We start from the raw sequence: 17,027 nt of genomic DNA, 5'->3' as shown, positions 1-17,027 counted from the left end.
TTCTAGGAGAATATATTTCAAGTCTCAAATACAAGATGGAAAGCTAACATCAGATAGTAAAAAGTCATCTCTCACCTACAGATTTTCACAAACATCCATGCAACTATGGAGTTTGTAAAACCTCACATGAATGTTGCTGTATCATGTTCTTTTTATTTTACAAGTTTTATCTATAGAAAAAAAAAATGGAATTACCAATGATTATAAAATTACTACATTATTTTTTATGTAATACAAAAGAATTGAGATATAAAATCTCAATTGAGATATAAAAACTCTCGCTTCAGGAAGGAAGGCATCTTTTTCTTTCCTGGGACTGTCACCACAGAGCATCTCACATGAGGAGATCTGCACATGTCGTCAGTGAGAGCTTGGTGGTAAGGAAAAACGTTTGTCGGTAAGAAGAATAGTCACCGGTGCAATAGGCAATTGCATTCAACTGAGATTGTACACATTGCCTAGGAAAGAAATTCTGAGGATAAATGGAAATCGGCAACCAAGACAAGAAATTGGTGATAATGACAACAGGTAGACAACAAGAAGAAAAAGAATATTATTGCTCAGACAAAGAAATGAATAAGGACTGTCTTGCAAGAATGAATTCTATGGACTATTAGCTTGTTGTGAGTACCAAGGAGAACGTATAATTGCTCCCAGATAATTCAAGTAAATGTGTTCTTGAATTATGCTAGTCAGTAATGTTAATGTCATAGTGTTTATGATACTTTCAATAAAATGCCTAATACAAGAGTCAGTGAACTGTTATGTATAGTGAACTTAAATTAATATTAACAACTGAACTCAGGCTTGTCTTGTCTAAGTGTTTATGAATAGAAATAACTGTAAATTATACCAGACTACAGATGAGATATAAATAAGAATTGTGAAGAATTTAAGAAACTTAAGTTTGAGACAGTGTCTATGACTGTTTTTTTTTTTTTTTTTTTTGTACCTATGGTTATAGTTGGATCAAACATTGTAAATTACTTTTTGAGCTTCATTAAATTTTGTGAAACAACACAAAAAAACTGATTGTCAATGCACAATCCCAAAAAACTATGAACCTGGAAGTATCTGACAAATAAGGGTAAGGAAATTAAATTATGCTAGTCAGTAAGTTAAAGCCACGACTAACATGAAAAAAGCATTGGTCAAAGGAAAAGGGAAATAACTTTTATTTTATTTCCACTTAAGACTCTCATAAACTCATACTCAAGGATTTAACTTTCCACTTCATTCTCCACTGGTTGGAGAATGAGCATGCAATCATTCAGCCAGCTAGCCTGAAAAAAGTCATCTTTTAAGCTTCTCTGATCAGCACCTAGAATCAAATCTATGATAATCCTAGTTCTGCAGATCTAGCCTTATACAATTTATCACACAGGCCTATAAAAATAATAGCTAGAAATTCTTGCCATTACTTTTTAGGGTGGCAATGGCAAGAATCCATGTATCCTATTCTCTCTTCTCAGCAAGAGTCAGTTCAAATAAACTTCAAGGTCAGTTTTATCTGTGAGAAAGAAAAATAGAGTCCTAAAGGAAAAACTGACATCACATCATGATTAATTCAATGCTCAGAGAATCATCATCTATAATGTTGTTTCTATCATCTTTTTTGCATTAGACTCAAAGCCTGTCACAACCAAGTAACTCTGCTTCTTAAAAACCTACCTACTGCTTATGAGAGAGAGAGAGAGAGAGAGAGAGAGAGGGGTGTTAATCTTATCTGCATTGCTGCTATATCTGTAAATTATGTGCTATTCTGGCTATTTTGTAGGATGAAAAACCAGTTTCTAGGAGGGAAAACCCTGCCAGCTTCATATAAAGACCAGCTAATTCACCTTCAACTGAAAAGCCCTAATAAAGGTTCTTCATATCCAAGAATGGACTTGAACCTAGGTCTTTCCAACCAGAGGGCACTGTTGATACCAAATGATCTTTGGGGATTCTCATAAATAATGACTATTAGATAAAAATTATAACAATGATGATCACATAGGTTACCTGTAATGACCCAAGAAGCAAATGTAAACAATACTTTTTCAAAAAGAGACTTCAAGCCTGCTTTTTTACATACACACAATGCTACAAACATTATTTTAACTCTACCTCCTCTCCCCCCCAATTTTTCTTTATTCTGCTTACCAGCAAAAAACCACATGGCACAGCAATGTACGAAGACAATGTAATAAAAAAAAATTTTTAAAAATGGAGTTTGGTTGAGAGTTATTAGCAAATTATGGTGATATAACCTGACACATTACTAGCAGGTTATCATCTGGTTTAGAGTTAGGTGCCTCAATTAATCAATCAATTCTCATTATTGCAGTACAATTTAAACATCTTAAATTGTGCTGCAATCATGTTAAAAAAAACAGATTAGTTCTTTTTTCTTAGCCATTGGCCAACATATGATGCTAATGTGCTACAAGTTTTGCAACATCTTACATGGGATAAAACTTGATCAAACATAGTTAACATCACTAAAACATGGAACTGTGATGGTAGAAAGAAGCCCAAGAAATAAATGGGATAGTTAAACAATTAAACACAAAGAAAGAAGAGAGTGCTGAAAAGAGTCGTGCATTCTTCCTACCTGGGATCAACAAATTCTTTCCAGCAAGAGTTCAAGATATCCACAGGTACAACAAAATTCTTCTACTGTATTCGGTTCTTATGAAATGTTTAAATTATAATCCTTGGAATATTAAAGTGTAATGCTAAAGAAGAAAAAATTTAGGAGTGTCAAAATATTAAAAGGGACTATTTAAATAATATAATCTCAATATTCTAATAGATATTTTAACAATCAAAAGTTTAACTGCATTCCAAAGTCCATATCTTTGAAGAACAAAAACATGGAGTTGTTTTTGAAGTCAGTGCATATTCTTTGTCTAAGAACATGCATCAAAACAGTATTGAATTAGAAGCTTTCAGTATGAAAATTGGGGGGGGGGGGGGGATGTAATCAATTAGAAAAGTTCAAATTTAATTTCTAGTAAGTTTCTTTTTCTTCCCATCATTCTTACAGTGAAAATGAAAATTTCTCAATGATGATGAGAATACAGTAAATAACATTAAAAAATGCTATAAACAGAGATCCCTCAGGGAAGCCTGTAATCCCCAGAGGACGTGTCCCCAGGTGGTAGATAGGGGAATGCCTCCCAGAAATGGGTGATAGGAAGGAAATGAAATACCTTCCATGGACCAACAGGTGAAGCATATTAGGGTTAATTTTCTGATATGCAGATTCAAAAATGATTACAAAAGGAAAAAGAACAAATAAATCTAGAGCTCGCCCTGATCCTTCCACCTTGAGAGTGAACGTGACGTTGACTGGTGAAAGCTTTCCTGGAAGCCAGTCGATCTGGAAGCCCTTTAAATCTCAACTCTGGAAAACATCTTTAATTGTTTCCAGTTATAATGCATGCACACCCTTAAAATGTGGAAAATTCTTTGACTATTCAGTGGAGCTGAAATGGACAATATTGATGCAATTTGTATCCAAGACTGATAACTGACTCGGACTGGAATGAAATTGCATCAACAGACAAAAAATTTCATTTACTCTTCAGCAAAAAAAAAGAAAAAAACATTGCAATGGCAGCATTGGAATCTTAGTCAGTAAAATATTATATAATAAAATCTCTGCAATAGAGAAAGTTCAACAGAATATTATCCATAACATTGGACTCAAACTCCAAGGCAACCATTACTTCAGTATACACACCCACAGAAGTAGCTGAAGAAGACAACAAAACAAAGTTTTACAAAAAAACTTGTTACTTATCTTTCAAACCTCAAAATGCATAACTGCCATATAATAGGCAGAGATTTTAACGCACAGATTGGAGCAGAGTTAGCAGGATCCATCAGAAATATAAGGCAATATACATATCACCACACAACAAATCACAACAGACGTTGCTTTCAGAACTTTGCAATAACCAAAACTAAATCATTCTCCATACCAGATTTCCTCACCGTGCAAACATAAAATCGATACGGATCAAAATCCCGCAAACGGATCAAAATCCCAACTCAAGCACATACTTATAAATGGTAAATGGGATATATCAACACAGAACTGCAGAGCCTACAACATCTTTCTTAAATTGGATCGCAGAATCATTAGTGCTCACATCAAGTATCAGCTAACAGCTACCAACTCAAAGAAAACAGCAACAAGATATATAAAATGGAACAGTTTAGAACAGGCATGGGCAACCTTTCCTAGTTCGGGGGCCAAATTATCATTCTGTCAAGTCAAGGGCCGGACCAAATTATTAAATAAAATAAATTAAAACAAGTTGCTACTTCGCATTTCATTTATTTATAATATAATGCTTTGGTATAAAGCTCTACATAAATTTTATAATATAATGAACAACATAATAATTTAATGTGAAGATTGGCCTTGTACTATCAATATTGACGTTAATATTACTTAAGGATAATCGCATAGAATTTTTGAGGTTTTCGTCTGTTATTCTTGTCCGAATTATTGATTTATTGTATTTCACCCTTGGAAAACACTGTTCACATATATATGTGTTGCCGAAAAGACAAATGATTTTTCTTGAAAAGGCGCGTAAATTTCTATATTTTTCTTCCACCAAATAAAATTTATAAAAATCCAACAAAGCAATGTTGTTAAATTGTGATTTTAGCACTAAATCTGTCTGAAGCTCAATAAGTTCCATCTGTAAGTTTTCTGACACATTATTTACATCAGCATCCATCGGACGAGCAAATATAGCGAATGTGAGTCTTTGTTTTTGAAGTCGGCAAACCTTGTATCAAATTGCTCTATTAGTGCCTTCAGTTCATCTCCATAACAATTATAAGGGATATTTTTATGAGTTGCTAGAGTAGGAAAATGATAACAATTTTTAGCTCTTATCTGACTTTCCAACTATCTTAGTTTATTACAAAAAGCTTTGACATGTCCATGCAGTTCATGAACCAATTGTCCTTGTTTTTGCAATTTAAGATTCAGTTCGTTTAGGTATCCGGTGACATCTACAAGGAATGCTAAATCACACACCCACTCATCATCTTTTACTTGGTTAATTGTGTTTCCTTTTATGTCCATAAAATCTGCAATGTCTTGTCTCAGATCATAAAATCGTTTTAACATTTTACCTTTACTCAACCTCGCTTCATCATCATAATCCAAAAATAGGTCTGCCAAATACTCCTTAAAATGGCAGTGATTAAGTGCACGTGACTTAATAAAGTTAATACTGGCTACTACAACTTCCATAACATTTGTGAATTTAATCGATTTTTCACACAGATTTTGTTGGTGGATAACATAGTGAAAATTTGTTAAATTTTCCGTTTGGATCTGTAGTTCTATTGCTCTTTCATGAACTATTTCAATAAATCCCTTCTGTGTATGAACCATTGCAGGGGCTCCATCAGTGCATATGCCAGATAGCGAACTCCATTTAAGCCTAAATCTCTCGAAGACTGTGTTCACTGTTTCAAATATATCTTCAATGGTAGTTGTTCCTTTTAATGGCCGAAGCAGCAATAATTCATCCGTGATGTTGAAATCCGCAACAACTCCTCGAATAAATATTGCTAGTTGTGCTGTATCAGAGGCATCGGTGCTGTCATCCAAGCCAATTGAAAATGATTCCAATCTAGCAATCTTCTCTTTTAAACTTTTTTTGATATCATCAGCCATAATTTCTATCTGTCGGACAACAGTACGTCTCGACAAACGAATATTCTCAAAGTCTTTTTTCTTTTCAGGACATGTTATACTTACAACATCCAGCAGACATTCTTTGATAAATTCTCGTCCACTAAACGAGAAGATTTGAATTCACTAAAATCACTAAGCATTCATTAGAATGCTTAGCAATTTTTTCGCTTACCACAAAGCTGGCTTTGACAATGTTGTGGTGCTGCATTCTTTGCTTGTTGAACATTTGCTGCTGATTATCCAAGTTCTTCTTCAATTTCTGTATTTCATCTTTTCGTAGTTGTCCATCAATTTTTGGGTGATTCGCATGTATCAAAGTAAAGTGTTTCTTCAAGTTCTATTCTTTGTTGATAGATACAGATTCGTTGCACAGCAAACATACAGGCAAACCTTTATTCAGAATAAAATAATAATCCTCCGTCTAGTTGTCTTGAAATTGACGATTCTCTGCATCTACTTTTCTTTTTTTTTTGCAATAACCCCTGGCATTGTCCCAAATTTATTTTATAAGCGATATTCAGAACTGTCAAACAAAACTGTCTTCTACACCACAGGCACTGAACAGAACACAACATCAATACAGGCACTAAACAAAGCACAACACCAACGCAAGTACCGAACTGACATGTTGTAATAACACGTTCACACATGCCGCTAGTCAAAGTGAGAAAGAGACCTTGGCTGGAGAAAACAGTGTGTTTTGCACAAGTCATATGACGTCAGTTTAATGTGAGTTAGTAGAACACACCATGTTTTCTCCCACCATGAATTAGACAAACTTCGCTGAAATAGATTAGGGCCGGATCCAGCCCGCGGGTTGCCCTTATTTAGTTTAGAAGATCCCTCAACCCAAAATAAACATAAAGAAGCCGTTTCCAAATGACCAAAAAACCTAGTGCTTACGAGTAATAACAACTTCAATAATTTAATCAAAGCGGATGCAACTGAAGAACTGAATAAATATATCCCTAAACCAGCAGCAAACTGAATGTCACAGAATTTCATAAAACTGATTAATCACAGAAATATCTGCAAGCAAAGAATGAGACAACTCAACAGTGAACAGATAAAGCAAAACTTCACAATAATAAATAACCACGTATATGAGTCCCTAAAAACAGACAAATAATCCCACATAAAAAATATAAGTCAAACTTTGGAGGATGATTATAGAAATCATAAGACCAAAGAAGCTTTTCAGATTGTGAAGCATCTTAGTAATAAAGAAAGGAAACATAAAAAAATTAAGAATTAAAGATAAAGTTGTTAAACTATAGAAGACAAAGATAAAAAATTATCTGTATGGAAAAACTACTTTAAAAAAGTTTACTTAACATTGAAAACATTTCACAAACCCCAGTCCCTGGAATCAAAATAAGAAAGGAAACCCAAAAAAATTACGAATTAAAGATAAAGATGGTAAAACTATAGAAGACAGAGATAAAGAATTAACTGTATGGAAAAACTACTTTAAAAAGTTTACTTAACATTAAAAACATTTCACAAACCCAAGTGCCTGGAATCAAAATAAGTGAAGAAATACCTATAAACCGCAACAAATTCACTCTTGACAAACTCAAAACAGCACTCAGCAAGCAAAAAACAGGTAAAGCTGCAGGGATTAATAGAATCACAGTCAAAGCCATACTTCATGGTGGCAACCAACTACAGAATATTTTCCTCAATGCATGCAATAACACTCTCAAGAGAGGAGAAATGCCTCCCCATTGGAAAGAAGGTATAATTATACCAATACCAAAAAAGAATGCCTAAATAAACTGGAAAACTACCGTAGAATAACTATTACCTATAGCTCTGAAACTTTACAATAAAATGATTCTTAATCATATATTATTATTATTAAGAGAGACCAGGATGCTTAAAGGTCAAAGCAGTATAAGTGAGAGGAGACCTCACTTATACTGCTTTGGCAATATCAATGACATTGTCAGCATCCAGGAATGTGTTAGCAGTGCTAATCTCAGGTGGTATGGTCACTTAAACAGAATGGGCGAGGAAAGATTAGCAAAACAAGTGTTCTCTGCCAGGTTGGCAGCAAAACGACCCAGAGGAAGACCAAGATATAGGTGGATTGATACAGTACAAAGTGCCTTAGACGATAGAAATATAAGATCTGGTAATGTTGGAGTATTGACAAGTGACAGACTGATTTGAATGAATTGTAGATAGATTAGTAATGATATAATTTTCTTATGTAGTACTATAATATCCTGTACACCCCTTGAGGGTACATGGCAGGAATTTGATGATGATGACATAAGATAAAAGTCTCCCAGATCTTTGAGAGAGACATATAGTCATTTCTATTTAAATACGGTGTGTAAGATATGATTACAACTCCAATCAAATCCAACAGATACTTGACTCTTATGTTCCAACACCTACAGTTTCTTCAACAGTCTGCAGAGTTCCTATTCCATACATTCCAGAAATCTCAGAACCTATAGGTAGAATTCTGAAAAAGTATCAATTGATTCCAATATATTCCTCTCAACAAAATTTCTTCTTTATTACCTTCTACAAAGGATAAACTGTCTTCTCTATCTTTGGTTGGCATTTACCAAATACCTTGCGAATGCGATGTCTCTTATTTTGGACAAACTGGCTGTTCTTTGGAAAAAAGAATAAAAGAACATCAATATTATATTGATTATAATAAACCTCTGAAGTCTGGTCTGGTGCAGCACAGTATTGATTCTACTCACAGCATCCAGTGGGATAAAGCAGTTCTCCTCCACAGATACAGATTCAAATATGAACGCTTATTCAAAGAAAGTTGTGAAACTATCTTATACCGACCGAATTTAAATAGAAATGACTGTATGTCTCTCTCAAAGATCTGGGAGACTTTTATCTTATGTAAAAAAACATTTATCTTAATCTATTATTTCCTAGCATGCGGTAACAATTGTATTTTAATAGGTGATCCACCGAACATTTTTACTTGTATTCCATTCCTATTACTGTTACAGACACTGAAGATGTACTATTAATTTTAGTATGAAATATCTGTCCTTTCACTAATTAAAGATATCACTGTTGTTTTTATGTGTTACTTTATTATTTAATTATTATGCCACAGGTTCCGCTAAAAATTGAATACTCTCCTAAAGACTACAAATGGGGTCCCACTTTGACCCAGTTCTTTTTTTTTGCTATGCCACTAAAACTAATCATCGATAAATCAAATCACAATATGAAATGCGACTTACCATGATCATCTAAAAGTATATTTTCTGGCTTTAAATCTCTGTAAAGAAAAAGTACTAAGTGTTAAGACAAAATATATACACACACACACACACACAATGTAAAAATATCCATTACAAATTTTTAGTCACCGTATGCTATATTTTCTGAAATGAAAAAAAAAACTTTGATTTTATGAGAAAGCTTCATTTATTTTTTTTTTAAATCACAGTTAAATTGATTTTCATATTTCCAAAACATATGCACATTGCCTGTGTATATGTTTTGGAAATATGTTCTAGAAATAGCATTTGTATCCATAGTGCTAGGCTATCCAAAAAGGACTGACAAACTTTTTCTAAGCTTTTTTTGACCAGTTCCCAAGTTAATCAAATTTCTGGTAGAGACAAATTGCATTTTTTCTCTGGAAACTTGGGGTTTTAATCCTGCATAAAAAAACTGTCCATAGAACTTGCACATCAATCAATGCTTTCCATGCCTTCTGGCACATAAGGCTGCGAAGGTGTTTTTCTATCTGTCCCTGTCCTTCACAGCTGCTCTTGCTTCTACCCAGCTCACCCATCCTACCTATAGAACTCTCACTATTATAGACAATATGAATGTTAAAATTTAGGGCCATGAGATGACAACGGTGTCTCCTTGAAGAGCTTTGATTTTTTGATAGTCGGATCATCAGTAAATGCTTGAAGGGTAGGGACTAGCTGCCTACCCACTTCCACGTGAGGAATAAAAGGCATCAGAGTATTTTTCCCCAACCCTCAAAACATATGCTATCCTCATTTCTTGTGCAATTACTACTTTAACTGATACTCATTTTATTCAACATCTTCAAACTGCCATTGTAAATACTGACTGCATACAATACAGAGAATTTAAGATTGCCAATGCAGCTTACTCTATCACAAAATTTTGCCTGATGAGAAATTTAATGATCACTCTTTTATTGCAATTGTTATAACTGATTTAGAGCATACAGAAGGTAGTTATTTAAATTTCTGCATTTCATATCTAGACACTGCAATTTATTATTATTATTTTTTGAATATCAGCAAAAATTAAATAATATACATCTTATGACAAAACAAAGAATGTTCTTGTATACTGATGTCATTCATTAATCATAAACAACTGCAAGGAAATTTTTGGCTCTTATATGCTGTACAGTTATTTATTATCATTAGTTAAACAATACTGATGTGGTTTTGCTTTGAATCATTTTCACAAATCTTGCAACAAATGTCTAATTTAAAAAAAAAGTTGAGATGATTAAATTTCTAATATTAACATAACTTTTCTCATGTGTAAGAAATTTAACAAACTAAATGCTAATTCAAAGAGTTTGACTATATTTTATTGTTCCATCTTTAGGACTAATATACAAGAAAAACTATCAAAATATATAGAAAAAACAGATTCAAGAGCAATTTTAACAACACAATTTTCTTTCTTCCTTAATATTCTCCACTTATTTATGACAGCTGGATTTAATAAATATAAACATAACCTGTATGAGTCTCACAATTTTATTATTACAGTAACTGAAAAAAAAATTTTTTTTTTAATTTTTTATAACTGTCTACTAGTTCATAATGTTTAAAGTTTTTCAAATATCATCATATAGAGTTTGATCTCTTGGTTCCAATTTATGGTACTATATGACAATAACTTCCATATATTCTTTGAAAAATCTCAAAAATAGCAATAGTTTTAAACAGAATCCTGTTTAAAACTACTGTTTTAAACAGGATTTTACTGTTTTAAAAGTTTATCCACTCAACTTCATGATCTTCTACAATGCATGTGTTCTAAGTCCTATTATTTTAAGAGTAGTTTGTGACACTGCTGGTGCACTGTTTAATGAGGATTTGTGAATCAGCCAATTTCTCCTAAGTAAGAAGAAATTGGCTGGTATCCTCTGGCTATTACACTAACAAATGTGGGATCATGATCAGTTTAAAGATGACTTTTATAGTATGTTCTCTAAGCATTTTAGTAATGAAATGATTAGAAGTTGTACCAGTGATGAGGTCAATATTTGTATGAATGAAATTCTGACCTGAACGGGTAAGTGCATAAATGAAACCTCTCTACAGTACAGTTTATATTCCATATCATTTAACAGATATTTGACAGGTTAACTTGCTTTGTTCAAGTCCTGCAAAATTTCTCTGAAATGAATGTTTTTTCTGATTTTTTTTATAAATTAGTCCAAAAAAGCCAAAATAAAATATAGTAAAATGTAGTGAATTACATTTGGTTTGTTACATTTCTTGTGAGAAAATGTTCCATTAATATTTAATTGAACCATGTTTTGTCAAAATCATAACATATTACTCCAAGCATTAGCATATCTGCTATCTGCTCTCCAACAGACTGTGCGTGGGGGGGGGGGTTCAAATCATGCTGCAGGCATGGATGTTTGTGATGTCTTTAAAAGTTAGGAGATGAATTTCATTGCCCATTGTGAGACAACCATTCTGCTTAGTGAAGGTCTGAAGTGGCTTGAGAAAAAAAATTCCGCATTTGGTCTCTATAGCAGTTTCCCAACGATGTAAAAAATCTATAAAAATACAAAAATAAATAAAAATAAATAATAAAATAGGAAAAAAATTCTTGATTCTTGAATTACCAGGATAACATGCATCCCAAAATCTTTGCATTAATATCACTGTAAAATCAAAGCACAAGTAATTTACAGAGCCAGTGAAATATCACAGAACAGATTCTTTGTAATTTATTCTACATAAAAACATGCCTTTCATTTACATGACATCCTTTCAAATGCACTACCTGCAGAAAAGTTGTACAGCATGAATTTTATGATATAACAGAATGATGTTAAATGTCATCATTCTGAACTTTCACACAGAAAGAAATGAAACACTAAGGGATGGTATCATTAATTCAGCTGAGAATTTAATTTTGATCTCAAAAAAATTATAGGTGGTACTGCTTTAGACCCACACACAAAGGACAAGATGGAAAGAACTTCCTGCACTTCATAAAAGACTGGCATGTGACACATTGATGAGCATGTTAAATTTAATAACAGTGGTGAAGTACAAGTTCAGAGGAACTCCCCTCCCCAAAGTCTGGCTTGACCTTAACCTTCACTCAGCAAGAAAAAAATTATCAACTACCACGATTAGATGAAAAACACCACAGTAGTGACAATAGCTGAATCAATGATTACAAAAAAAAGAATTTTAGTACAGAAATCAAATGCAACTATCAGCCTCTGTGGAAACCAGTATACAGACATTGCACAAAAAATGTGAATGGCCCATGTGGTCAAGAACAAACTTCACAGAGCCTTCCAAATCCACTTCACAAATATACATGATCCCAGTTCCAACTTCAATAGTGTTCACTTCTATCTCCAATCTGCAAAACCTCACACACTTTTCTTGGAAGAAATCCAAATATCAACTCAAGAACTAACTCATCTTAACTTAGCCGATTACACACTGATCCTTTCAACCCAAGGGTGGCATCCATGCATATGTTTATTCCGAATACCATGCCAGAGAGCAAACAAGTTGGAATCCTGACTCTGTTCTTCTTTGGCTGAAAATCTCTCTACCTCATTCAGTCAAATTGATCTGCTGTCTATCATTTTCTCGGTGCCACCAACCACTATGAATGCTTTGGGACTTCGAATTTTATAAATCCTATTGCTGATGAGGGTCCATTAATTTCTGGCTGAAATATTCACAATAAGAAAAATTATTATTCTTTATTCTTATAAATACATATGTAATACTCTAGATCAGTGTTTCTCAAACTTCAGATATCTGCATATCCCTTCTTAAATTTTCATTATTAAGAAGTACCCCCTAATCAATTAATTAATTAAAAAATAAATTCATTAATTAATTAAAAATAAATTAATTAATTATAATTAATTAATTAAAAATATTAATTAAAATTAAATATCTATTTTAGTTGAATTTATATGTTCATGTAAACAAAAAATATGATTTATTTTTAAATTTTGGTTCTCTAGAGATATCAGACGACACACTCTTTATCAATTTCATTTGATCCGGATGCAATATCAACATTTTCTTGTTGCTTACAGCTACTTGTATATTTGCTATATTGCTCTCTTTTGGGGGTTTTATAAACCCAATCTTTAACCAAATGATCCATACGTAAGAATTTGAAAGCTAAAAAAAAAAAATGTATTTACTCGTATAACTCTAATTTTTTTCCCAAAATTAAAAAATCGTGTTGCGAGATACGTGTGGGAATTTTTGGAAACTAAAGTTTTTAGGAAAAAAAACTGATGAAAATGGTGCGACTTACCAAGAAGCTCCTACTCACTATCACTACTTTTGGCATCGAGAACAGTTTCTTTGTGTGCATCGTCAAAGTCATCTACCCAAATAGCGTCATCTTCTTTCCCATTATTTCAAGCAAAAATTACCAGTAATTTACAAGACTTGAAATAAGTAGAGCAGCGAAGAACTGCATATGATTGGTGCAGTATTAACAAAAGATCGTGAACCAAAGAGAATTAGCATTTCAACAGTTGAGTTGAAATGCTAATTCCCTTCAACCGAATTCCATCACATTCACTATATGTTTCTTAGTTTTAACATGTTAAAGACGGGGGTGTCAAGCAAAACCATATGTTCCACTGGCAACATATGGTTTTGCTTGGTCTACAGTTTCTGTTGGAGAGGGGATGTGATTCATTAGTTAGTGCCGTTTTATCCTGGTTGTCTCTAATTGCACTGTTTGTTGAAAAATATAATGACTCCTTTAATTATGCATAGCCGAAAATTGCCACATACCCCCTAATGACCTTTTGCATACCCCCCCCTGGGGGTATGCATACCACACTTTGAGAAACACTGCTCTAGACCCTTTCTTGATAGCATCAAAAGTTTTAGGGAAATTTGCATTATACCAGTCTAAAAGTGACAACAGTGAATGGATGCAAGAATTACATACAGTTAACAGTTGTATAGATGAGTATTCATAACTGTTTTTTAATGGTATTAACAACACCAAATGCACTATTTTATAAAAAAGACATTTCATTAACTTGCTTATATTTTGCTGAATTTCAAATCAGCATCATCAGAGCACACAACACAGCATGTATATGTGACAGTGAGTAAATGAAACAATACAATTGTAATGGACAAAAGATCTAAAGTCTTATTTTGATACTCTCTAATGTTGCAAAAAAAAAAAAAAAGATAAAAATAATTAATGCTATGTGAGAATTGCTCTTAAGATAATAGTCCCCCAAATTTTTGGCAAATTAATGCAACCATATTTGTTCAGATTAGGAGAATTCTTCAGAGCCATGGGTGACTCAAAAAATAATCTTTCAGATCTGTAACAACTTCTAAATAGCACACTAGTTTTCTTCCATCTGATCCTGTGTGAAGGGATATCCAAAGCATGGTCTGCCAGTCCTGACTTGCCATAATAATGGAAGCAAATGTATTTTTTATGTTCTTCCAGGCAGATGTTAACAGATCTTCCTGTCTGCCTATAGTAGGCATCACAGGGAACTTCATACACTCCGGGGTGTGCTAGAGGGTGAAGTTTATCCTTAGGCAAGCGGATCAGAGTTGCTAATTTAACATCAACATAGCATAACCACACTAGGGGGCTTGTATGTAGCTGTTGTATGTTGACGATGTGTTTGCCATTTGGCCCCTATGGACAAGACACTTTGGATGTGTTTGTCACCTACCTAAACAGTGAACACCCCAAAATCCACCTTAGAGTAGAAAAAGAATCTAGTAACTGTTTATTTTTTCTTGACACATTAGTTACCCACCTTTTGTATGGATCACTATCTTTTTCCATTTACAGAAAGCTAACACACACACACACACACACACACACACACACACACACACACACACACACACACACACACACACAGAGAGGAATATATCTACATAAACAATCACATCATCATCCAGTCCAACAGTATGGCATTTTAAAAACACTTACACACAGATCCATTTGTTCTAATGATACAATGATAACATGCTAAGTAGCTCTGACATCAAACTCAATCAAGTGGCCTAAAATGTCAAGAGTGCAAAAGTTTCTCCAAACCTTGTCAAGACTTGTGGCCAGAGACAGCTGATATGAGCTAGGGAAGATACTATAGATCAAGAGCAGAATTCATAATGGTGTGATTGCTGATTGACTATTAATGATTCCACTATTTTAGAGATAACTAATAAGAATACAATGGGATGACAGACGCTTCTTTTATCAGAAGGGCCTGAATATAAGCTTGTTCCATGTAAGGTAATGGGTATGAAAAGATTATAAGATGGGTTAGAGTTCTGGAAAACAAGGTTTGAGAGCACAAATAGAAAGTGGTGATAATACCATCAAAGCAGAAGACTTTTTGGTATCTAAGGTAATCATTCTGATAAAGTTTTATTCTGATATCTTTCTGATAAAATCAAAGAATATGCAGTATATAGGCAGAAGGTGATTCACCTACATCACTATGCAGAAGTAGGAGAATAAAAATAGTACTATGAGATCAGCTTCATCTCAGGTTGATATTATGATTTCATCTGGATGTGATGAAAAGCGCAAGCACGAAAGGATAGAAAATATGCCTTGGTAAGGGACCACAAAATAGGACTGTTTGAGAAAAGGCGAGTTATCTATATTCTATTTTAAGTGACGTTTAGATTTGCTGATAGTTTATTGAAACCTACTAAGTTTCAATATGACTGAAAATGAAGCTGTGGTATTGTCCAGAACCAACTCCCCCCCCCCCCCCAAAAAAAAAAAAAAAAAACAGGTACACTTACTAAAGTAGACAGTACATGGGAATGTGAAATGAAGATTAAGGACTTTCACTGCAGCAAAATTTATTTCAAATTATTTCAGTGATTCTATCAAAGCAAGTTTGTGGATCAGGAGTGTGGAAAATAGAAAAATTATGGAGTTTGTTCCAGTTGGTATTAATATAGTGTACAGGGTCAAAGATGGGAGTGGCCAATGAAAAGATGTTCTGTAGAAAAGGAAACCTGAACAGGAAAATCGACATCTGTGGTATACCTGGAAGGAGAACCAGTTAAGAGAAGATCAAGATTATGAGGAGGATAGTGAGGATTAGTAATCAATTTGCAGAGATCATTGCTAATAGCAGCACATGCTTTGGAATTTCTTCTTCTAGATAGGTCAGTGGAATTGGATAAGCAGCCAATTAAAAGTGTGATAAATAAATTTGCAAAAAAGATAACATCACTGTTATCTTTTTTGCAAAATATAGCTTAATAAAAATTAAGATGATACAGTTAGAATGACTGCCAGAATTTTGAAAGTGACAACAAATGAATCCAACAGAATGACAAATTTTGAGCCAGAGGAAAGGAAAAAAAAAAAAAAAAAACTGGGAGATTATAGGCTTGAATTCACTGGCATGGGATGCCCACACATCATCCCCCCCCCCCCCCTCCCAAGTGGAAAATACAATACATAGTTCTGATATGTGAGATGGAGAATGATTGTGACTGCAACTTTAGTTAAGTCTGGACATCTATAAGTGATCGTATGCATTAGTTATGCCTGGATGTAAGCTATGAATGTTAGCAAAGTGAATGTGGAAATAATTTTTTATTTGAATAGATTTTTTCTATTTTTTTTAATGCTTTTTCGAAGTTAATTTTTAAAGGTTTTGTGGGAACAGAAAATTGTTTTTTGATATTTTTTTCTGCAGCAGCATGACAACTTTTTCCTCTAGCCAAATTAGCAATCTAAAAAGCCTTATGGCAAAATACAATGCTGTCATTATGTGCACTTAAGCATTAAAAAAGTGAGACAGGCAGACAAGTTTTCATAACAAAAAAACATTTTCTTCTTTTTTCATAAAAGCTGTAATTAATTCATATCAAGTCCTGAAAGACATGTTAATCCATAGCAAGGAGACAGAAGTTTTCTTGATATTGGTATTCATCAGTGATGCTTTCCCTAATTTAAGATGGCATACATTCTTCAATTTAGGGATACCTACCGTAATAATTTACTCAGGTATTCTACCCACGATACTGAATACAGCATGGCAGACTGCTGCATAAAT

General features: G+C 33.6%; 1 protein-coding gene across 2 annotated transcripts in view; it reads right to left on the bottom strand.

Annotated features, from left to right (window-relative positions):
* Window positions 1–17,027, bottom strand: part of LOC150106798 (G protein-coupled receptor kinase 2-like) — a 308,070-nt gene that overhangs the window by 153,592 nt on the left and 137,451 nt on the right. For both annotated transcript variants that reach the window (XR_016548329.1, XM_090392711.1), the window contains exon 9: window positions 8,950–8,987. Coding sequence is in view for 1 of the 2 variants with exons in the window: in XM_090392711.1 (XP_090248837.1) it covers window positions 8,950–8,987 (38 nt within the window). In the remaining variant the exon portion in view is untranslated. The remainder of the gene's footprint in view (window positions 1–8,949; window positions 8,988–17,027) is intronic.

Source organism: Typopeltis vanoorti, chromosome 5 (genome assembly GCF_054136105.1).
Source record: "Typopeltis vanoorti isolate ZY-2024b chromosome 5, IOZ_Tvanoo_1.0, whole genome shotgun sequence".
NCBI classification, from domain to species: domain Eukaryota; kingdom Metazoa; phylum Arthropoda; class Arachnida; order Uropygi; family Thelyphonidae; genus Typopeltis; species Typopeltis vanoorti.
Note: the sequence above shows the minus strand (reverse complement) of the source record. Positions and strands in the feature narration are given on the sequence as shown.